This window comes from Idiotropiscis lumnitzeri, chromosome 12 (genome assembly GCF_059441095.1).
Source record: "Idiotropiscis lumnitzeri isolate Australia: NSW breed Sydney's pygmy pipehorse chromosome 12, RoL_Ilum_1.0, whole genome shotgun sequence".
Taxonomy (NCBI): domain Eukaryota; kingdom Metazoa; phylum Chordata; class Actinopteri; order Syngnathiformes; family Syngnathidae; genus Idiotropiscis; species Idiotropiscis lumnitzeri.
Window position 1 is genome coordinate 5,155,990 of NC_142402.1, and position 27,585 is coordinate 5,183,574.

General features: G+C 44.1%; 1 protein-coding gene and 1 pseudogene across 1 annotated transcript in view; one reads left to right on the top strand and one right to left on the bottom strand.

The window, feature by feature from the left end:
• brinp2 (BMP/retinoic acid inducible neural specific 2) overlaps window positions 1-27,585 on the top strand; it is a 194,799-nt gene that overhangs the window by 142,869 nt on the left and 24,345 nt on the right. Inside the window, exon 6 of the mRNA XM_088311154.1 lies at window positions 2,287-2,523. Within this exon, the coding sequence (XP_088167280.1) occupies window positions 2,287-2,523 (237 nt within the window). The remainder of the gene's footprint in view (window positions 1-2,286; window positions 2,524-27,585) is intronic.
• On the bottom strand, window positions 11,723-12,345 carry LOC148325593 (uncharacterized; annotated as a pseudogene).

Here is a 27,585-nt window from a genome sequence, read left to right on the forward strand (position 1 = left end):
CGATCGGGGGCGACGTTTCGCGCGGTTCGGACCGTACCCGAGCTGCGGCCGGCGTGTGTGGCAGTCAAGCCGAAGAGAAACAACTTCCGCCCGGGCACTCGCGCGGCGACATTTTGCTTCGTTCGGGACCGCTCGTGAGCTCCGAAGGAGACCGGCCGGCGTGCGTGGTAGTTAAGCCGAATAGGAGCACCTTCCACCCGGGCAACGGCGGAGCGTGAGGCTGTCAGTTATGAATGAATAAATAAATAAATGAAGAATGCCACCTTTCATTTCACTGTCATGATCCGTGCCTGTCATGCCGCGTGTGTTTTTGTTTTTTCAGCTGTGTGGGCGTTCCTCCAGCGATCATCTCGCGCCATGCCATCAGCTGCTGCGAGACGCGCTGATTACACTGACTATATTGTGATTATAATAAATATTGTAACGTTGTATAATAAATCAGGCCAATTTGTCCATCAGCGAACGCTTTTATTATTAAGCCAAAAACGGCTGCTGTTGGCCGCAACCACGCCGATCAGATAGAGAGACCAACACAACGACAACATAACGTTCACTCCCCTGCTGCCTTCACAGCCTCCACAGAAAAGAGGAAAACACAGAACCCTTGAACTATTTACAAAGTCGCTACACTATCTTTGTATCACCACCTTTTTTCCCGGGTCTGCGTTTGGAGAGTCCTGTTCAATTCTCCAGTTCTGCTGGAGGATCATAACATTCACAGGGCACACCGGACGGCGTACCAGCAGGTAAAAGTCGAAGTAATTAAATAAATACAAAAAGAAGTAATTGAATAAATACAAAAATAATGGCTGGGGAATAAAAAAATAATAAGTTTTAATAATAATTAGTTTTTTTGTTATAACATGAATTTCACTCTCTGTCTCTCTACCAGTATATATATATATATATATTTATTTTTATTTTTTTTTTTAAGCATTTTTGAAGGTGTGCCGCTACTATATATATATATATATATATATAGGTGCGAAGTATATATATATATACACACACAGTGTTTTTTTTTTTTTTTTTTGAAGGTGCGACGCTACTTCGCGGATTTTCAGTTTTCGCGGTTGGTCTCGGTCCCCATTAACCGCGATAACCGGGGGTTCACTGTATATATATATATACATATATATATATATATATATATATATATATATATATATATATATATATATATATATATATATATACATACCACACATTCGCATAGTCATTTCACTCTTGATACATCTGAACGTCAGAGTGGAAAGGTGCAAACGCACCCTTTGTACCTGATTATTATGCCCACAAAATGTTGTGCCAACTGGCAAAAGAAGATCCAGAGTAGACTGCCGGATGTTAACAAATATTGCCTTGTGTGTTCATGTGGCACATCCAGCGAGCATTAGCGCATGCTAATCTTTGCATGCTTAGTTTTGGGCTTGGACATGATCGTGGCCCTGTGCTGTCATTTGAAATTGGCGGCTCTTTGCCCAGCTTCGCTGACAAATCATAGATGCAGACTAGTGTGGGTGTGGGGAATTTAATATGTTTGCAAGTCTACCAAGAAGATCATGGCATTTACTCCAATTGCAAACTCCCTGCGTATATTTAACAGCTAATCTCCCTTTCATTGCTGGACCGTTTTGGGTGTTGGTCACAGAAAGGTATCAAAGGATTTAACATGTTGCTCCCGTTGGCCCGTCTTTTCTGTTTTTCACGGCACATGAGGTGTAATTTGTGGTATACATTTACCAACTGCAGCCTTATGAAAATCGAAATACACCCACACTTCTGCTCTTGTTCTCTTTGTAGGTGAATCAATATCGCAGTCATCTGGTCAGCTTTATGCCATGTTTTTTTTTTCACCACTGTGAATGTTTATCAGCGTTTGCCATGTTTTTTTACGACTATGAATGTCTATCAGTTTCTTATCTTCTTTCTCCATTTGTTTAAGGCTACCTTTGGGTTGTGCACAGAGTAAGGGAAGCCTAAAAATACACAAATCCTAGCATAAACCCTAAAGCAATTAAATGACAAATTAAAATATCATTTCAGGCAGCAATGGTAATGTTCTGAAATTGTTTCATGGTTTATTAGTAAAAGGTTAACTTTCAATTTGAATGGACCTAGGTTTATGAGATCCAATACAAAAGCTGCATCACAAAGTTGCCTTCTCACGAAGAGCGTGTTCTTTGTGGATGGTTGTTTTTTCCGATATTGATTATTGTATAGTGGCTCTACATTCCGCGCATGTAGGAATACTTTACAATATGTCTCTTCTCTTTATTATTTCCTTAGGCTTGCAAGATGTCTTGCCTGAGTTTCTGCGTGGGCGTTTTGTGGAGGCAGCACTCAGCTATGTGGCATGTAACTCAGAAGGCGAGTTGCTCTGCCGCAGCAATGACTGCTGGTGCCGATGCTCTCCTCGCTTCCCTGAGTGCAATTGTCCTTTTGCCGATATCAAGGTTATGGAGGAGAACCTGGAGAAAAGTAAAGAGGCCTGGAACAGTTTCAACCAAGACTTTATTGAATCAGGTATGGAACTACAGTGTTTAACATGATAAAACAGCTGATCATTGGCTGCTTATGGATGTTTGACATTTTCTGAAAGGAATGGATCTCTTGGACTGATGTGGTACTAGTGCCATGCATCATGAGCTTTAGACAAAATACACTGATTCTGAGGCTAAACACTTCCTAGTTGTTTTATCTGATGTCTGCGTTCGACCATGTCTCGCCAAACTTTGCCTCATTCACTAGAAGCTATATCAGGGTCACTTTCAGACATATGGAGGGTTGGTTTTTAGCATCATTGTCTTGCATCATAGAAGGCAGTGTTCATTTCTTTGATCTAACTGTGCCAACTGCCATATACTCTTAACGTACAGTGATCAAAAACACCAATTTCCATCTAAACCTGGATTTGCACTGCAACTCTGAGTGCCCAATTCAAATTTTGTGGCTATACCCATTTTTGACTCTGTTTACAATCATTTTCAAATGCCTGACAGTATAGCTAATATCCCCGTTTTTACATGGAATAAACACTAGAAAACAAAACACAAGAGCAGACAAAATGCACATAAACAACTTCACAAACCTAAACAGCAAAATGACAAGAGTAAAATAAATCATGAATAAATTATATTATTTGGTATAGATGCCAAGGTTTTAAAGGCAGCTGTAACATCGGATTTACTTCAGCACCACTGATGTCGTATTTAGATTTCATTGTGATCGTTAACATTTACTGCCGTTGTTTTATTTTTATTTGTCTCTTTACATTAGACCAGGGGTCTTCCAGCCTGCTCCTCGAACTCCGCTGTCCTGCCTGTTTTTTCATCTCTCCATCGTGCAAAGCACCTCATTTAAATGATCAGGATCTTATCCAGTTTCTGCAGCCCTTTCTGATTATCTGCTCAATTAAGATGGAAATCAGGCAGGACAGCGCCTCTCGAGGAAAAGTTTTGAAGGTGCCAGCCCTTGTGGGTGACACTTTTTCGGGAATCCCACCGGTCATAGGAATCTCGAGTGATTCCCACGGGATTGGAGTCAACGTGACCAATATTCACAGGATTGTGGATGGAACAAATGTTCATGGGAGGAGGATTATCCAGCAGGAAAAAATATATATTGCACAGATTTACAGCCATTTTTAATGTTGTTAAGGTGACCTAAAAAAATGGGATCGGGAGGAGTTATTCTGAACGGGAGCGGAACGGGGGTTGGAATTTTTTTTTCTGTGGGATTGGGATAAAACGGGAGTCAAAATCAACTCTGGTGTCACCCTCTACTTTACAGTGCCAATGATACCAGTTGGGAGACAAACCCGAATTCTGATGATCAATGAGATGCAAATCCATCCTTCAGGGTGTCAAAATTAGTGTAGTTCATGTTTAAAGGGATACTTTACAAATTGTGCAATTTTCAGCTGTAAAAAGTTAATATTTTTTCTATAATACATCAATATTTTTCATGTACAATTAATACCTTCAAAAAGAGATTTTGCACTTACGATCGACTGAAAATGACATGATGTGTTGAGGGCTTAGGTAACAAGCAATCACGTCAGGTTGGACGTTAGGTGAGGTGGCAATTGTTTTAGCGTTACCCGCGTTCTGTAGAAACTTTGGAGTAACCAATAAACACAATAAGTGTTTTGCATACTTTTAAACTTAGATTGCTTTCTGCAGTCTGAAAGAATTTGATCACTTGGTGCATTTCCCTCTGTTTCTGTTCCCTTTCACGCACACCAAATGGCTCACAACAAAGCATTGCTCTTTTTTTAATTATTTCTCAGCAGTGGAGGTAAAAAAGTAAATGGGACAGAAGTGTGCAGTATTGAGTAGTCAGTTAAGCAGGACTAAGACATATAACGTTGGCCTTTGTTGATGAGGTGCTTAAATGTCTGGACAAGCTACAAGGGGAAATTGTGAGCATATCAAAGGACATGCCAACCTAATAAATGAATAACTAGAACACATGCGTGGGTCATGGGTTTCATCGACTTACGTGTCGATACATCATTATGATACAATTTCATATTAACCCTGTCAGCCCCAACTATTGTTGTAGAAGGGCTCTGATTGATTTTTGGAGACATTTTAGGAAAATGTTGTTTTCTTGCAACGTTGGGACTTAGTGGTAGCAGAAAGTCTGAGTTTGAGTCACTGCCACTTCTGATATACAGAACATTAAAGCATTTACATGCACTATGGATTGTTAATTTAGCACCTTAAAAGCATCTCTATAGTATGAGTAAAAATCACACAATTATCATAATCATATTTTATGACGATATTAATGCTTTCAAACCACACAAAATCAAATGTTTACATTATGCACACCTTTTTAACAATGTTCATTTGCTGTGATAGTCCACAAATCATTTTTTTCCCCTCTGAAAAGCAGAGGCGAGCGTTGCACTTGCTGCACAGTGTGGATGTATATCCCTGAACACGGTGTCTGTCCTCTCTTGGTCTTCCCTGGGAAATGTGCAACCATGTCTTTGCAAACATCCATTGGGGGCTCCACTGACCTCTTGGCTGCAGGACTCAACAATGTCACCATCTTTCTACCTGAAGATGGTCGCCCTCTCTTTGGTGTTACATGCATCAGAATGAGAGAGCTTGCAACCTCAACCTCCTGGAATGTTACCGGAGCAGTAATCCGAGTCTGACCATTCCAAATTGCTAATTAACATCATTCAAAATTCCAATATATCTGCACAATGGTGTCTGAGGGCATATTATACTCTGAACTTATGCTCTCCCCAAAAGCAGTTACAGGTTCACATTCATGACCATTCCCTCCTGTCCCTGAACAATTTTAATCCTGTTTTTCCGTTTCCTATTTTGGTAAACACTCAAGAAAATAGTCAAGGATCAGATAGAAACTATAACAACTACAAATACAGTGTTTCAAATACTTCATGGAATTTCAAACGCCTCAAATGTATATTTCAATATTCATGAATAAATTATGGTCTAACCTTAGCAACCTTTAACAGAAAAGCACGTTTCGAACATAAATACACTGAACCATCAAAAATTTTCAATTTCTGCTACATTTCTTTCAATATATAAGCATTTAAGAAGTGCAGAGGCCTTAAGTAATGTGTCGGGAGTACAAACTATTTGGCTACCACTAAGTCCCAACGTGGCAGGTATGCAGCATTGACAATTTTTTTCAAAATGACTTATTGCATACATATTCTAGACATTACAGTGAACACAAAATAAAATGTCAAGGAATTCTTCAGACTTGAATCTTGAACAGCCCAGGAGATGAGCCCCTCGGGAGATTTGCAGACTGTATGAGTTCATGCATTGATGATCCGACCTTTTAATACTTCTTCCAACCAACAGCATTGTGAGGACAAATTATGGGGCCCTTGCAACTATGCAAATATGGTTTGGAGAAAAACAACAAAAACAATTGCATACCCTATTTTAAACATCGTAAAGGTGATGTAATATTACAAATGTTGGGTCTTACTGGGTTCACCTCAATTGGTTGATTTGCCAGTTTGTTTGTTCATTCATTTATGTTTCCCCATTAGTCTCTACCAGTACAGAGACATTAATTCCTGGCGTCCACTCAAAATTAATATTAAAGTTTAATCATGACAATTGGTAAACTTGCAAAGCAGAGTCAGTTGAACATTCGGCAAATTATGTTTAATTCAGAACACACAGAAAATCCAGACAAGCAAATATCAACAATTTCACCATTACATATTTTTTTTTAGGTTTGATTTAAAGGTAACATGTCTGCTCATTAACATCATTTGTGGAGGTAACTTTTTCCAGCGTAAGATGGCTCAATCTAAATTAAAGTGTTTTGGAAGCATGTTGTGTATGAAGGCCATGTCTGTTAGAGGTGGGCTGTAGTTCAGAGAACAGGCTGAAAGATCTGTCAGAGGTCCAGATTTTATGTAATGGCAACGCTACATTACACGCCAGTTCAAAAAAGGGCTCACCGTAGCTTAACTAGCGAACCAATTTTCTTTGTCAATTTCCTTTTATGTTTTTTTTTTTTGTTTTTTTTTTATCCGGGCCACAAACTTGCAACAAAAGTCCAAATGGCATATAACTAAAGACCCCGGTGTGAGTTTTCGGTATTCTAATGAAATCAAATGGGCATTGCTTCTAATCAGTGAGAAATTTCGGTAATGCTTCATTTGAAGTTTGTTCATAAGACTGGCACAATCCTGACATGACTGCTGTTGTGAACATGAATGAATCCTTATGACACATGTCATTAAGTGTCATTTGGTAAACTTTTGATATTTTGGTCAATGTCAACTTTGCATCAAAAGTGACAATTTACCAAATAACACTTAAAGACATCTGTCAGAAGGATTCATTCGTGTTCATGACGTGTCTTATCACAATATTGTTTCTATGCATTGTGCATGACATAGTTTGATCTATAGTGGCCACCAATGGTTTGATTTCACTTGTTTTAATTGTTTCTTCAGAGAGATGTTTAATTTAGGGGCTTCTGTCTCGGAATAGTCAGAACCCATCATCATACACTTTGTTCGGTTGGATCTAGACTCGTACCAGTTGAATTGTTCCCCAACAGACTTTGATTATTAGGTTCACACCTGACGAAACAAACTACACAAAGGAGGTAAAAATTACATTATGGAGAGTTGTAAATTAATTTGTAAAATGAATTTAATAAGGTGGCAGGTGTTACAGAGATGGGTGCTAGACAGCTGAAAGAGTGCGTCATTGCTTCAGACTGTTCTGTTCAGCATACAGATGCAGGTGGTGGTGATTTATAGCTTCAAGCTGGCTGGAGTTTATTCTCAATATCGCAGTTTATACACCATGTACCGACGAACGACTTTGCTCCAGGTGCTCTTCAATCATTCAGCAATGGCATGCCACTTACCTAGAAGTAAATACGCTTACGGTACACTAAAGCATATTGGTGATTGATTTTTCTACATTTATTGTACTGTTGAATAAAAATTCAATTATCGTGAAAAGAAATTAACTCTTTTAATTGCTTTAAAATTTGCTTTGTTGTTGTACCAGTGCTTTAGTTTCATAAAGTGTCTGCCAAATGTGGCTGATGTCAACATAGGTTATTACTGTCCATGTCAACATATACCAGAAGATGAAGCGAACCAACATCTGTGTAAAATTATCTAAAATGATGCTTTGTTCGGATTTGTAGTTAAGTGTGACCTTTTTATGTATGAAAGAGACACAATTCCACTTTGTGGCTGATTTCTAATTTGTTAAAATATATTTTCAGGTCAATTAAAATAGTTTATTACAGTCATAGTGATGCCATCATAAAGTTTATACTCAATTTACAGTTATTGGTTTAATTCTCTATTTATAATTTGTAGTGTTTTCTAATGTGAAAAAAATAGAACAAATACCTAATTAATCGTCGCAAACTGCACTTAAAAAATAATTCTTAAGTGACTGTGAGGTGAATCTCCAAGTTAGGCCCAAAAAAAGATTAGAAGATACGTTTTCGTCTTCTTTTTTTATTTTTTATTAATGACATTGACATCATGCGTTGTCCCTTTAGCCACACAGTAAAAGAGTGAGCAGCCCTTTACTGCATTGCCATCAGTTCAGTGCATAGTTCAGTTGTCATTTGGTGGCGTTATCACAGCAACAACAACAAAAAAAATATTTTGAAGTAGAATGTTTTTGATGATCTCTGAGTCACGCATTTTTCCTGTGGGATGCCTTGGATAATGATGGTTTGATTTCCAAGATTTTATCTTTCAGCCCTTTTTCCACAGTGTTTATGGTAGGCTGAGATTTGTATTGCTGCATTTTTCGCCGGCAAATTCTAGAATTGTGACGACTTGCACAGAGAGCAAACGTCATCTTGTGGTATGCTGAGCCGAAGTGATTGAGGCCATTTGAGTTCAACAATCTTGTTGTTGTAAAATGGATTTCCACCAAGCTGGGACTATTCATCTCATGGCGCGCAGGGCTCAGGTGTGTGATATAATGGTGGTAATGATGCTGAACAATTCCGCCGTCTCTTACTAAATTGGAAAGTGAAGCCAAATCACCTACTTCTTTTTCTTTTTCTTCATTTGCTTCACGCAGCGTTACTTCTTTACAACTTGCAAGATATAGACAGAATTTAATTGGACACAGATTTCTGGCAGATTTATCTGATGTTGGTGGGTAGGCTGTGCTTTCTCTGTCGCACTCAAGGGATTCCGTTGCACCATTTATTCGGAAATTGTTTTGTGAGTCACATTATAGCATTGAACCGCTCTTCCGTGCATTATTTGACTGTTTTTGACAGTAGCTAAATTTTGCCAACTGTTTTTCTTTCCATATATCTTGAAAAAAGATGCAGTACTGAAGAGGGAAAAAATGTAATTTCAAGGTGTTTTTGTTCTGTTGATGTGATAGGTTTTGTCAGGAGATTAACTTTGTGCTGTTTGTCGTAAAAATTTAGGATTGTAGTACTTTTGCTAAAAATATCATAAAAGGAACACAGTTTGTCACATGCATTCAAAGACAGGTATATTCTGTGTAACAGCAGGCATGGAGTCAGGGAATCATCAAAGTTTGATCAAATTTGAAGAAACAAGTCTACTTGTATTTAAATATAAGCACAAGACACAAGCTGCGATGAAAAATGAATGCAGGAGGATTTGATGGAAGAAGGCCACTGAGACATTGCTGTTTGGCTTTCAGAGCTTTATCACGATCATAACCAAATCTGTTTGCATTTTGCACACACACGTTGAGTTCCTGGGTACAACAGAAGAGGACTATTCCATGTTCTCCTTCTTCTATGTTATTCAGTTCTATTTTTACTTAAATGTGGATTTGAAATATCAATGTCATGATCCATACCAAAAGTGAATCTGCAAGGCCGAATGGCCGAAGCTGGTATGTGTTTTGGGTAAATTTTGGAAACAAATTAGGTCACTCGTATGTGAAACATGAGACGTAGACTCGCTGTAATTGAGCAATGGCTCGTCAAAGTCAAGTCAAATTTATTTATATAGCCCTTAATCACTGGAATGTCTCAAAGAGAATCACATGCCCACATTTCACAAATATCAATGACATCCCCTGATCTTAACCCCCAGGAGGGCAAAGAAAAAGTAAAAAAATTAAAATAAAAAAATAGAAACCTGCACAAGGGACCACAAATTGAAGAAATCCCTCTTCCAGAATGATCAGGCTGCAATGAATGCCGAGTGGGCAACATTTAATGTATATTATGATGCTGAACAATGTCCCTTGAATAATGTGTTCCCTGACATGCTGACTCACTTGGGCAGCCACGCAGTCAACTGGATGGCAAGGGCACTCTCTGACATCATAGACGGACATAGCCTGCCTGATGCCTGGAGTCGAGCAAAGATTATCGCCATCTTAAAACCAGGAAAAAAAGGAGACGACCCGGCTAGCTATAGACCCATAGCCTTGCTGTGTTGCGGATTCAAATTGCTCGAGAGAGTTCTGCTAGCTAGAGTACAACCTGTTTTGGAACCGCATGTACCCCTCGAACAGGCAGGTTTTAGGGCTAACAGAGACACCACAGAACAGGTGCTTGCGCTCACCTCCTATATAGAGTCCGGGTATGAAAATGAAACCAAAACAGGCGCGCTGTTTGTTGACTTGTCTGCCGCATACGACACGGTTTGGCACGAGGGACTTATGACAAAGACCGCTAGGCTGATCAAATGCAGGAAGACGCTAAGGCTGCTGAGTAAGATGACTGGAAAGAGGTCCTACTTTGTACAACTTGGACCGGACACCAGCGGGACACACACAATCAAAAACGGGGTCCCACAAGGATCTGTGTTGGCGCCAACATTGTTTAACCTATACATATCTGACTACCCGCGAACAGAATCTCAGAAATTCGGCTAAGCCGATGACCTAGCAATAGCCACGCAAGCTGCCAGATTTGAAGTGTTGGAGGAGACGCTGACACGTGATGTGGACGCAATGCACTCCTACTTTCAGAGGTGGTACCTGAAAATGAATCAAATGAAGACTGTGACTTCCATCTTCCACCTAAACAACCGCCAGGCGAGGCGTGGTCTGGACGTGAAACTGAATGGGAGTTCTCTTCCTACAGACGCGCACCCAAAATACTTGGGCGTGACACTAGATAGGTCTCTAACCCATAAAGAACATTTGAGAGGCACAGCCGCAAAACTGAGAGAGCGAAATGGCCTTATAGGGAAATTAGCAGGGACAACTTGGGGTGCCTCCCAGGCAGTGCTCAGAACTTCTGCAATAGCCCTGTGCTACAGCGCAGCTGAGTATTGCGCATCTGTTTGGGGGCGGAGTGCACACGTCAATAAAGTGGACGTCCAGCTGAACCAAGCAATGCGCATCATCAGCGGATCTCTAAGGTCCACACCGCTTCCTTGGTTGCCCGTCATGTCATCTATACCACCTCCCTCCCTCCGACGCGAACAGGCAACGCAAAGGCAACACCAACGCATCCGAATAACGGAAGCTGATACACCACTCCGGAAAGTAATAAAGGACGCCCCCCTAACGAATAGGCTGTCCTCAAGAAGACCCTTCTACCGGAGCGAAAAGCTAGACTTCTCAATCAACGAAGCCTGGAGGTCAGAGTGGTTAAACTCTGACACACGAGGGAGACACTTAGTCGCTGACCCCAGCCTCGAGCTCCCAGGTTTCTCCTCCCTGACCAGGAAGCAGTGGACTTACTGCAATAGAACCAGGTCAGGTCACAGCCGCACCGCTGCAAACCACCACAGATGGGGATATCTCGACAGCCCCCTTTGCCCACTATGCCACAATCACCCGCAGGATATGGACCACCTTGTCCTGCACTGTCCGATAACATCAATAGCTGGAGGATATGCCACCATTCATGAAGCGGGCACAGAATACAAGGAATGGATTGAGGAGCTACAAATAGAGGTGTAGCCATACGAAACTACATGTGAAAGTCAATCAAATTGATGTATAATATCACCAAGTGGAAGCATGTAGATGTTCAACAATTAGAGTTCCAAGTACTGATTCCTAGGGGACTCCACATGTAACATTACAAAACTCAGCATTGCCATGAATTACACGGTGCGTCTTCTCTGTGAGGTAAGAATTAAATCAAGAAAGTGGTGAGCCTGAAAAACCAACACACGTTTCAAGGCGTTTTAATAGTATGTTAAGATCGACGGTGTCAAAAGCAGCGCTAAGATCAAGTAAGAGTAGTTTTGATGAGGTGTCGGAGTTCATAGCAAGGAGAAGATCATTAGTCCCTTTAGCAACTCAATAGAGTGGTCAACGTCAAAACTATCATTGGCATCCACGTAGTCATTAAGCCAATTATCTACAAAGGGGCCAGAATTGCTCATCTTTCTGGGAGGATCACAAGTCCTTGCTATGTTCTTCTTTGTGATCGCTGATTGCCTTATCCTAGTATCATGTGTGTGTGTATCACCATATCCGAAGCTTGTGGTTTTTGCCCTGCGCTGCTGTCTATAACTCTTGCACTCCAGCTCCCTACGGTTATCTTCAATGTTGGGTGCTCTGGCACCAGAAACACAGATTATTGTGGCTGGAATGTCAAGATTAACGTTAAAGGTAATGGAGTCACTTATAACTAAAGTGCAGGAGCCAGAATACTAAGGTGGAATGGAACTAGCAAACGAGCTAAATCTGTTAACCGTTTTCACCGGCTCATCACAATTAGCCAGCCGCTCAAGGCCAATGCTAAACAACTAGCAGGTTGGCTACAACCCATGCTAACTTCACCATCTTTGGTTAACGCATTATTCCGCTCTAGCTGACACACACGTCCCTCGAGCAGTGAAAGCCTTTTAATGAGAAGAGTGCAAGTGATGCACAAAGCCAGTTGCGTTTAGTCACCCTGAGATGATGACTGCCGCTATCTCCAGTGGAGATTGACGAATTGCTGCTTTCAAAAATTTTAGAATAGAAAACAGTCCCAAAAAAGTAATAATTAAAAAAAAAAAAAAAAAAGATCAAAACAAAAGGTGTAGAGACTAGAAAAAAATGAAAAAGATCATTCATTCGTCGTCCGTCTCTCCAACAAACAAAGTGTATTAATCTGGAAGAGTAGAAGAAGTGAAGAAAAGCCTGATGGTGCTCTGCTCGGCTCCAATGGGTGGGAGGGTATTAGTCATAAACTAGCCATTGAGAGAGAGGAAAATGGACAAATCTTGTTCATTAAATAGAAAAGGCTTTCATCGTTTCATTGTAATTTCGTGTTGGTGAGGTCAGGTCCATTGCTATTGTTTTTTTTTTTTTTTTTTCACTTTAAAACTAAGTATTGCACTACTTGCCAGGAGCAAGTGAACATACTCTATAGTGCATTTAGAAAGTCTACAGTTTTGCAGTGTACAAGTTTGTGCTGGCAGGAGCCACTTCCATCCATTATTCGGGTATGTGCTGATAGCAATTTAATTTTGTTTCCAATTGTTGTTGTGAGTGGAGATGTTCTATTGATTCTTTCATTTGCAGCATAAGATTCCAGTCGAAACTTTTGAGCCTTATCCTTCAATATAATGCGATGCTTCCTATCGACTGTGTTTTAGTAATCGCTTATAAAATCAGTTTTTGATATATTTTGTTATTTTAAATGTTATTAGCCAACAATTTGGTGATAAACCCACCTCACGTGGATGTGCAAAAATGTGGATTTTAGGCACATGGCTTTAGTCACAAATGTGACTCCGCTGGATTCAGTAAATGTTAGAAAGCATAAATGCTACTACAGCTCTGTTTTATGCCATTACTGTTTAAACTATGAAATATCCATGCATGCCCATTTCCACATTTTTACTGGCAACCATATTTAGAGTTGAGGCAGGAGCTGAAAGCCCACTTCAAAAGTCTTTATAATTTCTGTTAGCTTTAGAGAAATGTTTATCCCATCAGATTTGTAGAGTTTGGCCCAAGAAGAGTGAGGAAACAAACATTTTATTCCAGCATTAAAAGTACGTGAAATACAGATTCAGGTATTAGTTACAGTATTGGTGTCTTGTTATTTTTCCTGCATCTGCCTTTATTTCACCTGATCTCATCAGCTAAGCCCGTCTTTTGCCTTGTAGCTTCACCATCTGTTTCATTGTATGATTAGTGTCTATTTACTCTCGCATCTTTGTGTTGCTATGCGTTGTCAGTGTCCTGCATCCCATTTCCAGATGCTTGCAGATGCTGCGGTCCAAGGTCATGTCAGTCTTCGTGCAGAATTGAGTGGCTTCATTGAAATGATAAGAAGCCAGTCGACTTATTTTCTTCAATTTTTCCTTTACTCTCTTATGCTCACATATTATGTGCCATACTGTCACTTGTATAGCGCTTTTCTACCTACAGTACTCAAAGCGCTTCACACTATTACGTCATCTAACTACTGACGACATACTATCAGGAGCAAATTGGGGTTCAGTATCATGCTCAAGGATACTTCGACATGGTCTCAATGGCCATGCCGCCTCACACATCACTTGCATAGGGAGAAGTCATCTTCAAAATTAGTGGTTTACAGGATAAGTGTTGAGCCATTACCTTGGCATCGTCAAAAAAAATCAAGACATTTTTAAAACTTTGATACTGTAGATTTATGGTAAAAAAGCAAGTAATTGACCAATATCTTGACATAGGGTGGTGAACAGTGATACTCTGTGGTAAAACAAATACGAAACCTAATTTGCAGAACATATTTTAGGACATATTATTAACTGTCTTTTGGGATGTTGTCTAAAAATGATTTCAAAGGTGAACGTGTATCATTATTATTAATGAAGAAACACAGTTAGATGGCCCAATCAAGTGCCATTATGATGCGCCAAAAGCAGTTGTCTTGAAGGTTGTTCAGAATGATTTTTGAGAAGCACTGTTTAATTAAGCAAAACGTGTACGGCTCTGATAGCGATGCTGTTGCAGCTTCAATGTCATCCTTATATTCACTCCAGTAGAAATAAGACAGGTTAGAGCTCCATATAGAGCTCCACAAATTGAGTTGGTGGGATGCTAAAAACAGAGAACGACTGGGCAGGCACCGCTTCCATTTATGGGACAATAGCGTTGGAGTCAAAGCAAAGATGCGGGGGAGGTCCTGGCAGCCGAGAATATGAGGGTGACGGATTGCAGGATTACACTCAATGGGAGAGGGATGTATTTTTCTCTGGGAGGTTGATATGTCAACACACTCAGATAAATTATAGTAAAGAGACATAAGAACCCCACACTGCTCTTTGATGCTGTGTTCATTCATCTCCTTTTTGTCTTAGTTATGTTTCATCCTGGCTACTGCATGCATTCACGTTCATTTGAAATCAAGCGTTAGTTCCTTTCAAGCAGGGCGGGGGAGGTCCGTCATAGCAGAGACAATGAGGATATTCGATGCTGGCTCTTGGATGCACTAACACGCTGAAATCCAGAGTATTGACTGGTTTATTTTTTGGGCTTTGTTGGCATAACAACCAGTGCAGACAGTGTTTTGACAAGCTGGCATTGTTTGGATCTTGAGCCTTTAGTTGCCGGTCTTTGTGGGTCGTAAGTGTCCAACACAGCACATGATGAAAAAAAATAAATAAATAAAAATAACATCAACTTGTCGGGGGTTCATTTTAATTAGCTACTGCAAAATCCCACAAAGATTTTGTTCCCACAAAGTGATATTTGTGTTTCGATTAATTATTTGGATGTGTTGTAAATACTTAGTAATATCTATACTTATGTACCTATTTTAGTAAGCATAAGTGTACTTTTATTTTCTGTCTTTCCTGCTTGACTCTAAAATAAAGGGTGACACTTTTGATCTCCTGTCCTCCCTGCCTGCTGAATTGTTTTTTTTTTTAACTGTCTTTTTGTCAGAACTATCATTCCAGCCTCCTGCTGTATTTTCTTGTGGAAATATCACCATATAATCGGTCAGCTGGTCTTTCGACACAATCAAATTTATATTGTTGATGAGAAGAATCGTTAAAGGGGAGCTTGCTTGGCTCTTTTGGGACATTTGCTGCCGGGTGTACATACATACAGAATCTCTGGACCTAGCCACTGGTAGGACATTTTAGGTTCTCAAGTTGCAAATGTGCCGTCATATACCTAAGACAACGGTGATGTGATGAAGGAGCAGTAGATTTTCAATTGAACAAAATAAAACGACTACAACAAAGAAAAAAAGGCCACAGCATCAGATTGAGCGACAGTTTGTCAGAAACCGCACTGGAGCCAAAAGGTCAGGGCTAATCTCTTTGCTGCACAGAAAAGAAAAGGTCTCAAAAGTGCGAAAGACATGACCAGAACATATGGCAGAGAGTGGCTGGGGCTTGATGGCACCTGCTCCATGTCGGGTCCGCATCTAGTTTCAGCTGGTCTGCTTCTAGATAATTGTAAATGCTGGAAAGCCTTAAAAATGAGGGCCACTGATGGTGTAGTGGTAAACCCGTCTGACTTGTGTGCAGGCAGCATGGGATCGGTTCCCGCTCACTGACGGTGTCTTGGGTGTGCCCTGTGACTGGCTGTCGTCCAGTTCAGGTGTAGTCCGCTTTTCGCCCAAAGTCAGCTGTGAGGGACTGCACCACCCTCCCATGACCCCTGTACAAGATAAGCTGTGTCCAAGACGACACACACCTTAAATCAAAGTAACACGTGTCTAAATGCAGAAAAAAATGTGAATTTATTCATTTACTTGCCAGATGCCAAAAGTTATCAGGGATTTCAATTCCAATGTTGTGACACCAATATTCCATTATGTAAGATACCCGCGATGCATCCTTTGGATACCACTATATAACTTGCGCACTATGGCCCACTGAGTTGGATGCCCCTCCTTCCACTAAACAAGCCGTCGTTCAAGGTGAAGTAATGAAAAAGGAAATTATTTCTTGAGAAAAGTTTGAACTTGTAAATATGTATTTAAAAAAGAATGTATGTGGAATACCGTCAACACTCAACAACTGCTCAAAGGACATGAATACACCTTTTTGAACAGATCTTTCACTTGCTTTAGCCTCTTTCTGGCCCACAACTTGAGCGAGGGAGGGAAGAGTGCATTTGGAACGATCAGAAGATGGGCAAGGCCTGTGTACAATTAAATTGTGCCCTGAAATATGCTCATATACGGAGCGAGCTACTCAACACAAGGTTATCCGTTGCTGCTGGGTATACCCTGGATTCCTGAAACTAGTCGAAGATGGTGTTCCTATCAATTTTGTCCATCACGGACGTGCATACATTATTGTAGATCTTAGAAGACGGGAGTAGCCTTTTTGAAACTGAGAGCTTCTTCTTGGGTATTGATTATTGCAAAAGCGCCTCTAGTTTAACTACATAAAAATTGCAGGTTATTCACAATGCATGTTACGTAGGACCGCAACATCCCATGTCATTGTACTCATCTAATATATTTTATGGGGAGCAGTGGAAAAATATGTTTTACCTGATGGGGTATGCTAAACAGATTCTAATGATATTACTGGAGCTGGGCTCATTTGGTCAGTGCTTAGCATCTACAAGAGAAAATGGGAGGATATAGTTGGTTAGCCAAGTGCTATATGATCACAAGTATGTATTAGGAATGGCTCACTGTGAATAACCTGTTGTACCGCTGACAGTTTGGAGACTTCTTATTCAGCTAGATGCTGCAGCAGAATGAAATATTGACAAATTAAAATCTTATGCATATAAAACACACGTTGACATTTCATAACATTTCTAGAAATACACTCGAATCATGAAGTAGCTATAATCAGAAAACCCACCAAAACTAGCCGCCACCACCCCTGCGAAGCACGTTCTCTGCACAAGAAGGAAAGTCAGATGGTTGATACACAACATTGTCGGTGACTTTAATTAATCCCATGCTAAAGGTGTTACAACGGTGGGTGAATTTGTCAAAAGTGGTATGTGGATATTTGACAATTGCTGAAATGCTTTTCAAGGTTTGTGAAGATTTTTTTCCTTCTATTTACAAAAAGCTTTATTGCTTCAATTTAAGTCAAAAGTAAAATGCATAGGTGAGAGGCATTGTTGAACTTTTTGGCTGCAGTGAGTTTAGATAAGTGGGTGACATGATTGGCAATGGAGTGTTTTGCTGTGAAGTCTCACTCAACTCAACTCAACTCAGCTGTGTGCTTCCAGCGGCAAGTCTGATTGGCTGGACAGCGCTTTTTTCCCCATTGCTAAGTGTCAACATGATCCTCTGGAGAATCAATTAGAACACAGACAGAGCCTATCAAATGTCACCCCAGAATGTGTGTGTATACTTGCAAGTGTGTGTGTTTGTGTGTGTGTGGCAACAGCTGCACTGTCTAGAAAGCCTCTCAGTTAATGAGGTGCTCATTAATGAGGCGACACTCAGAGATGTCTTTTATTTTTGTTTCATTTTCTCACCCTATCATGGTTTATCCTGTCCAGAACGTTTTTTCTTTCTTTTTTTTTTTAATGGAGAGTTTGACAGTTGGGGGGTGTGAAAAACGTTTGGTCGTATTCATCTACATGGTAGCAGCCAACTCAGATGGCACAAGTGCAACTGAGGCAAAACATCTCCTTCAAATTAGTTTAATGATGGATTTTCGGAGTGCAGCTACAGGTGACAGAGAGATTGCATTTTTATTTTTTGATGTTTCAAACCACAGGTCTACTTTGGGCGTTCGTGAATCGAACCAATTACAGTGTATCCTGTTCATCTGTCAGAGAATGTTGCTTTTACCAGTTGTCAAGCTGAAGAAGCATTTTTTTCCTCAACAAAGCCCTTATTAACAAGATAAGGGAGATGGAGGGGTGGTGAGATTTCTCAGTGGTTTGTTCCATCTAATTTGTGTGTTGCTTGAATCCCCTCAACATTTGCAGAAGTTTCACATTGTAACATTTACCATGTTTTGAATGTGGTTTCTATAAACTATGTGTAATGTAATTTTTCACTTGGGTGGATCAAATGGATTAAATGAGTGCTTAATTTGACATTTAGTTTCAATAAATTTCCTGTTTCAGTTGGAATTTATATTTACAATACATGCTATAGTCCTCTTAATCATGCTGTTCATATTTTGACATCATGAGACCAAGATGACTCCTAATTGCGCCTCGCCATTGCAAAGCTTTAGACGGGATGTTCTCAAGGCAAAGTGGTGACGGAGCTCATCCACCACAGATTGTCATCAGCAGGTTACAAATGACACACACGCACACAGATGAACAGCCTCACAGTAAGGCATAGAAGTGGACATTTGTCTACATCCCACATTGAAGATTGCTTCTTTGTAACAGTGTCTCACCAAACTGGACAATGAATACTAGTCAGCTCGAGACACACATAAGAGAGGTGAGAAACACCTAAGTGTCACGTCAAACCATTTGAAGCAATGTCCATTAGTGTGATCTGCGTGCTACACAACATCCAAAGATACCAGATCGGGCTTAACCATTTTTAGTGGAAATTATACAGCGATTTTCCTGACCGATCTTGCTATTTGGATTTCCTTTGCGATTTGCAACATTAAGCATTTACAAACATGACAGAAAATGTCATTATTGTCAGGAGTCGCCTTGCGGCGATGAGGAGGTGGACCCAAGAAGCGAGGAAGCAGGGGTAGGTGAAGCTTTAAGGAGATTTATTGTGGAGCTTGGTGGGGACGAACAACGGGGCGTGGGCAAAGAAACAACACAGGCAACTGTACGAGACTAACTGGACGATGACAAGGACCAAACACGAGACGGGAACGAGCCAGGCGGACAGGGAACGAAGACAAGTGCAACAACGGGAGCAAAGCGCAAATCGTGAGAGTCCGAGGTGACGTGGCAACAGGAGGCAAACAGGGTAATGACCCGACACTGCGTCGTTGGTCTGGAAGGTTTAAATAGTCCGGGTACTTAGGGGAGCAGATGGGAAGCAGGTGCGTGATGATGACTAGGAACAGGTGCGTGATGATGACTAGGAACAGGTGCGTAGCTGGTGAGAACGAAAACAATAACAAAGGCACATGGCAGGGAGGTGATGAAAACAATAACAAAAGGCACATGGCAGGAAGGAGGGAAGAAAATAACAACAAAAACACTGACGTGGCAGACACGGGTCATGACAGTACCCCCCCCTCAAGGGACGGCTTCCAGACGTCCCAAACGAAAACAGTCAAAAATGAAACCAAGTCCAAGAACGAGGGTGGGCGGAAGGGGGCCGGTAGGTGGGACCAAGGCCCGCGAACTAGGCCGGTCTGGCGGATGTCCAGGGGGCCAGACCAGCGAGCCCCGACGGGGCCATTCGGGCGGACGTCCGGGAGGCGGGACCAAGGCCCGCGAACTAGGCTGGTCTGGCAGATGTCCAGGGGGCCAGACCAGCGAGTCCCGACGGGGCCATTCGGGCGGACGTCCGGGAGGCGGGACCAAGGCCCGCGAACTAGGCCAGTCTGGCGGATGTCCAGGGGGCCAGACCAGCGAGTCCCGACGGGGCCATTCAGGCGGGCGTCCGGGAGGCCCGATCAACAAGTCCACCCGTGAACACTCAGGCGGACGTCCGGGCGCACCCGAGACCGGAACGTGGAGCGGCGGCTGGTCGTCCAGCCCCGCCGAGTCAGGAACGTGGAGCGGCGGCTGGTCGTCGAACCCCGCCGAGACAGGAACATGGAGCGGCGGCAGGTCGTCGAGCCCCGCCGAAGCAGGAACGTGGAGCTGTGGCTGGTCGTCGAACGCCGGCGGGACGGGAACTTGGAGCGGCGGATGATCGTCGAGTGCCCGCGGGACAGGAACGTGGAGCGGCGGCTGGTCCTCGAACCCCGCCGAGACAGGAACGTGGAGCGGCGGCTGGTCCTCGAACCCCGCCGAGACAGGAACGTGGAGCGGCGGCTGGTCCTCGAACCCCGCCGAGACCGGAACGTGGCACGGCGGCTGGTCCTCCAACCCCGCTGAGACAGGAACGTGGAGTAGCGGCAGGTCATCGAACCCCGCCGGGACAGGAACGTGGAGCGGCGGCTGGTCCTCGAACCCCGCCGAGACAGGAACGTGGAGCGGCGGCTGGTCCTCGAACCCCGCCGAGACCGGAACGTGGCACGGCGGCTGGTCCTCCAACCCCACTGAGACAGGAACGTGGAGCGGCGGCGCTTCGTTGGGAGCCGCTGTGACAGAGACGAGAAGCGACGGCGGGTCGTCGTCCACCGCCCAGGCAGGAAACTGGAGCGCCGGCGAATCGTCGAGTTCCGCCGAAAAAGGAGCTTGGGGCGACGGCGGATCGTCGAGCACCGCCGAGGCAGTGACGGGAAGCAATGGCGTGTCCTCGGGCGCCGCCAGGACAGGGAATTGGGTTGGCGGCGGGCCGTCTGGCACCGCCGAAGCAGGGATTTGGAGCTGCGGCGGGCCGGGCGCAGCGGGGACCGGGACTGGTAGCGGACGCAGGGCGTGCCCCGCTGCAACAGGGACTTGTGACGGACGCAGGGCGTGCTCCGCCAGAACTGGGACTTGTGGCGGACGCGGGGCCCGCTCCGCCGGAACAGGGACTGGGGGCGGACGCAGAACGTGCTCCGCCGGGATAGAGACTTGTGGCGGACGCATGGCGTGCTCCGCCGGAACAGGGACTGGTGGCGGACGCAGGACGTGCTCCGCCAGAACAGGGACTGGTGGCGGAGGCATGGCGTGCTCCGCCGGAACAGGGACTTGGAGCGGACGCATGGAGTGCTCCGCCGGAACAGGGACTTGTGGCGGAGGCATGGCGTGCTCCGCCGGAACAGGGACTTGGGGCGGACGCATGGAGTGCTCCGCCGGAACAGGGACTGGTGGCGGACGCAGGGCGTGCTCCGCCAGAACAGGGACTTGTGGCGGACGCAGGGCGTGCTCCGCCAGAACAGGGACTGGTGGCGGACGCAGGGCGTGCTCCGCCGGAACAGGGACTGGTGGCGGACGCAGGGCGTGCTCCGCCGGAACAGGGACTGGTGGCGGACGCAGGGCTGGGTCCGCCGGACCAGGGATTTGAAACGCTGGCGAGGCGCCGGAGCGGGGGTCAGCAGCTCTCGGGAGGCCAGAACGGGCCCCCGCAGCTCGGGGTGAACCGGGACAGGGCGTATCAACTGGCGGGGAGCCGGAACGGGGTTCAGCAGCTGGCAGGAAGTCCGGACGGGACTCCACCGCTGGGGGGGAGCCGGAACAGGGTTCAGCAGCTGGCAGAGAGCCGGGACGGGGCTCGGCAGCTGGCGGGGAGCCGGGAAGGGGCTCGGCAGCTGGCGGGGAGCCGGGACGGGGCTCGGCAGCTGGCAGAGAGCCGGGACGGGGCTCGGCAGCTGGCGGGGAGCCGGGAAGGGGCTCGGCAGCTGGGGAGGAGCCGGAGCGGGGCTCAGCAGCTAGCGGGGAGCTGAGACGGGGCTCAGCAGCTGACGGGGGGCCCGGACGGGACTCGACCGCTGGGGGGGAGCCGGAACAGGGTTCAGCAGCTGGCAAGGAGCCGGGATGGGACGCTGCGGCTGGAGAGGAGCCGGGGCAGGGCTCAGCAGCTGGCGGGGGGGCGACAGAGGGCCGGGCGCAGCAGTCGGACCGGGCACAGCCGAACCGGGGGCCCTGATCCCTATCAGCCTGCCGCCATTGGGAATCAGGGGAATGGGGAACACGAGGGACCGAGGTTACTGGGGCTGGTGAACGTGAGCTAGGGGGTGCCAGGGGAACGTGAGCAGGTGCTAAAACCGATGGTGAACGAGGTGTGCGACGTGACCGTGACTTCCGAGATTTTGGACGTGAAGCGCGCGAGGTGGAGTGGGAGGTGGTCTTGAAAGACTCGAACAAAAAGGGTGTCAGGAATGGTTCGGGGGGAAGAAGGTGACTGGTACTAACTGGGTCCGGGGTGCGCTGAGCGTCTAACAAGGCGTAAATGTAGTCGGCATCGTACTCGTGATCCGAGTCGACAAAAACGTGCGGGGCGTAGTGCTCAAAAACTTCTGCTAAATCATTATCAACTAAAGCGTGAGTGGGTGAATTGGCCTGGTGATCAAAATTGTCGTCGGAATCGGAATCAATGGTACAGTGGGGAGGAAGGTTGGGAGGGAAGTCGAGGGCGTTACCGTGAAACGAAGACGAGGTACGGGGCTGGTCGGCAGGCTGGTGAGGGGCAGGCACCGGAGGCTGCACGGTCGGTGCAGCTGACGTGGGGGCTGCATGGGTTGCTGCAGCTGACGTGGAGGCGACGTGGGTTGCTGCTTCTGACGTGGAGGCGACGTGGGTTGCTGCAGCTGGCGTGGAGGCGACGTGGGTTGCTGCAGCTGGCGTGGAGGCGACGTGGGTTGCTGCAGCTGGCGTGGAGGCGGGACCCCTTTCAGCCAGCTGTCGGTCGGCCAGCTGTGCCAGCCTCATGCTCTCCACCATCTTGACCTCCAGCTCCGCCATCTGAGCTGTCAGCTCCATGATAGCCTCCCGGGGTGGTACCGCTGCGGCGCCCTTCTCCGCGATCGAGGCCACCTGCTCCGCTATCTGGGCCAGTCGTGCCCCCAGCTCAGCGCGGCGGGAGTCCAAAAGGTAGGCGGTCTTTTCGAACAAGTCCTCGTAATCTGGGGAAGCGGGGAGCGTGGCAGACGTGGCGCTGAGCTGATCGGCGGGTTGGTGGGGGGGGTCCGTGCGGCGGTGTCCATGACGCCGCCGCGAGCCCCTCGCTGGGTCCTTCTTTCGAGGTCGGGTCATTCTGTCAGGAGTCGCCTTGCGGCGATGAGGAGGTGGACCCAAGAAGCGAGGAAGCAGGGGTAGGTGAAGCTTTAAGGAGATTTATTGTGGAGCTTGGTGGGGACGAACAACGGGGCGTGGGCAAAGAAACAACACAGGCAACTGTACGAGACTAACTGGACGATGACAAGGACCAAACACGAGACGGGAACGAGCCAGGCGGACAGGGAACGAAGACAAGTGCAACAACGGGAGCAAAGCGCAAATCGTGAGAGTCCGAGGTGACGTGGCAACAGGAGGCAAACAGGGTAATGACCCGACACTGCGTCGTTGGTCTGGAAGGTTTAAATAGTCCGGGTACTTAGGGGAGCAGATGGGAAGCAGGTGCGTGATGATGACTAGGAACAGGTGCGTGATGATGACTAGGAACAGGTGCGTAGCTGGTGAGAACGAAAACAATAACAAAGGCACATGGCAGGGAGGTGATGAAAACAATAACAAAAGGCACATGGCAGGAAGGAGGGAAGAAAATAACAACAAAAACACTGACGTGGCAGACACGGGTCATGACAATTATACCATTATAATAAATAAAAGCTGTTAGTCGAACAATGCAAGGACAGTAAAGAGGCAGTCCATTTTTTATTTTTTTTTTAAAATAGTTCACGTAAGGCAAGACTTACCGTGCGACTTATCAAGTATAATTTTGCAAAAAATATTTTTTTTAAACCCAAAGATGTTTAACATGTACTAATCTACATGCTCTTTGTTCGTTGCTGATATGTTTCCCATTCTCTTGTTGGCGACTTAACCGTTTCAAACAGAGACTGAGTAATTAGCAATATGGCCTGAAATTCATATCATGGTATTAATTGAATATTTTGGTCCAAACAGTAATGGTGAGTGTAAAAATCATAATGGAAGTATTTGTGATTGTCATTTAAAAATGAAAAGATAAATATCTCCTGTTAAAAAGGGTCAGAAAGTCATTCAAATTTAGCATTTCCATGTAAGCGTGTTTGCGTTTTCTTTGATGTAATGAAATCTATTGCACAATCACGAAACATCTTCCCTTAGCAAATCTAAATTGATTAAAAATATACATCGGAGACTTCATATTGTGTAGTTCTTAAAACTCAATACTCTGTAGTGCAAAATAGTGCAAATATTATTGGTACTTATATTTAATCTACTTTTGACATTGAGCTCTTCGTCATGGTTGACGTCAGCCATTTCTGTACTCTAATGTAGCTGTCGTCTTATTTGATGTCAAGATACGTTTGATTGTATATCAATTTGTAGCTGCTGACTCTCCGCCCTATCGTGGTTCTAGCCCAGGCGTGGGCAAACTACGGCCCGGGGGCCCACATGCGGCCCAGTTAACGTTTTAATCCGACCCACCAAACTTGAAAAAAATTAGATGAATACACCCTGTTAATGTGTCATGTCATGTCATTATCCACACCGCTTATCCTGTACCGGTTTGCGGGAGGGTGCTGGAGCCTATCCCAGCTGACTACGGGCGAAAGGCGCACTACACCCTGAACTGGTCGCCAGCCAGTCACAGGCCAGACATAGACACCATCACTGAGTGGAAACTGATCCCACGCTGCCCGCACACAACTCGGGCGAGTCCCTGTTAATGTTTTGTTGTAATGCTTTTATTTACTTTCATTTAAAATTAAATGTATTTTTTTTCTCAGATGAGGTGAGGTTACCAAAACACTCCATCCATCTGCTCCTGGTCCAGCCCCTCTGTCAAATTTTAGAACCCATTGTGGCCCATCAATTAAAATGTTTGCCCACCCCTGTTCTAGCCAGACTTATGTGAAGTCGACTGTACACCTAATCACTAATATCGGGTCTTTTCCAACTCTGCATTTCGCTTTAGCGATTAGCACACTTGTTTGCCGCCTCTGTGAAAACGTTACTTGAGAGTGGAGTAGTTTATTTGTTACCACGGAGAAGAAGGTCCGCATCACCCTGCTCGTTGCTGCTGCTGTGCACGGACCTCCGTGTAGTTCGAATAAAACCCATGCTAGCTTAGCGCCTAGCATTCACGCACCCCCGAAAGAAATTACTTCCAGGATTATGGGCGACAGTGTTACGTAGACGTGAAGCAATTTTTTTAACCAGTCTGGCGCTAGTTAGTGTGACATGTTCACAGGAATATGCCGCTGATTCGTGCGCGTGGAGGATAAAAAAAAATAACTAAAAAATGCCGCTTTGTCGTTCTTAAAATCGCAATGAAAATCGTTCAGCCCTAGTACCACACATCCAGGCGTCATTGTCATGCATGGACCAAAGAGTATTTACACTGGACAATGAACTAGTACTGCCCCACAATGTTACAGGCCTATAATACCTGAATAACTCAACTCAAATTTATATTTTGATTTAAATCAAAGCACTATACACAAAACATGAAATAGTACTAATAATGATCCTATAAATAACATAACAAAATCTTCTCCATTCAAAATGTACAATAGCTCCCATCACATCTGCACTTCACATTCAGGAGTTGCAAAGTGAAGATGAAAGATGAAGATGAAGACGCATTTGCATTTGCATTCCAGTAGTAAGAATTGATTTTTTTTTCTTCCGCCACATTTGTGTAATAGTCTCTGCGAAGTGTGCACTGATTTGCAGCGAGGGAATTATTTCCACTAATGGCCTTTGACCCTACTGACATTAAGCTTTTATTAATTTCATATTTTTCCAATATTGTTGCACTGTATTTACTTCATTTACCATCTTTTTATTAAAGCACTCAGTCACTCCAATGTGTTTCCCTTCATTTCTGAGATAAAATCTTATGTATTTTGTAAAGGTTTGCAATCAGGTTTTAGTGGTACATTTGTCTTCAGTTATATTGGGCCGATGAAGGCTTTCTCTGGTGAAAAATCCAACTACTATTACATTTCATCTCTTGAGAGGTGCAGAAGAAATACAAAACTTTGGTAGGGAAAACTTCATTGATGAGTCCATCTGGACAGCTCCGTTGACGTTTAGTACAATGTAGTACATTTTTTACAGCACAAACACCATTTGAATTGCTAATTTATTATCTGGGAAATGGTTAGCTATTGCATGGCTAATTCATTGTCTATATGAGTCGATCTGTCAACGTCCTTATGTAACCTCAGGCTGCTGAGGCAAAAAAGACAACTGATTTAACTCTACACCTCCCATGTGTGTAAGTGTAAAGCTGAACATTGAGTGGTGATGAGCAAAAGCGGTTTCACTCAGTCTGCCAGAAAGTACACAATGGATTTCTTGTGGTTCATTCTGTTTGTTCCTCTGCCAAGTGATGGCTTAAGTGCAAGCCTTATCAGAGGGCCTGGCTTTGGCATGGTACACACATAAGGATTTTTCAAATCTTAAAAGTGTTTTTTTTTTTCTTTTTTTAAAAACCATGACAAACCCCACGGATAAATATCAAAAATCAGTTTCAAAGACAATAATAGTTCACTTTTGTACGTTGGTAAAACTTCACTTCGTGTCCCTTTAAATATGGTGCTGACCTGAGCCGGCAGTCCGGAATTTTAGCTCACTGCTGAGCGGACGCCACCAGAGTATATCCCCCCCCATAACCCCTGGCAAAACTGGATTAGTGTGTGTACGTGGTAGCTGCCCCCCACCCTAAAATGGTCGATCGCGGGAGGTGAAAGGTAGATCATGAGTAAAAAAAAAAAGGCTTGGCACCCCTGGTATAAGACATCCAATAGTCAGACATTTCAGATCAGATTAAAAACAGCCCAGTTGTCATTCTGGACCCGACATTAATGAACACCGATATGTTGCAGTTGAGGCTGAACTTTATGTTGAGTTTTTGTGCAACGTAGTTACTTTCTTGATTATAACTGCATTTGATTTGAAGATTTCCTCTTGCCTCAAGATCAGATTCGTTTCTGCACAGGATAAGGTTGTTTTAGGAATACTTTTAAATCACAACTTGAATTCTAGGGCAACTTATGCGCAATGAAATATAAAATCATATTTTTTTTTCCTTTTTGTCCGGATACATTATTTGGGTTGCAGCTGTATAATACAAAAAAAATGTAGAGCATTGATAATCTGCATGATTTGTTCAAATGTGATATGAATGTTTCTGTATGATTTTTGACTAAATTCCCATAATAACAGACTACAGTAGAATAGAAAGCCATGTTCCATGTTATTTTATGGTACAGATGCAAAGATATGAGTATCTAAATCTAGGTTTGTGTTTACAAGAATGAATATAAAAAAAACTGAATCCAACAATAAATAATAGAAAAGCTCCAGTAAACAAGACTAAATTATGTATGCAAATTGCAATAAGGCACATGTGTTTTATGTACATTAGCAGCAGAGTCAGGGATGTTGTATGTGCAAAGTAAACAGCTCTAACTTTGCAGTGCAAATGGCAATAAGACACTTGTGTGCTGTTGCAGCACGGTTAGTGATGTTTGGATGTAAGAGCAGCAGAAATATGGAATGAGTGTTGGTG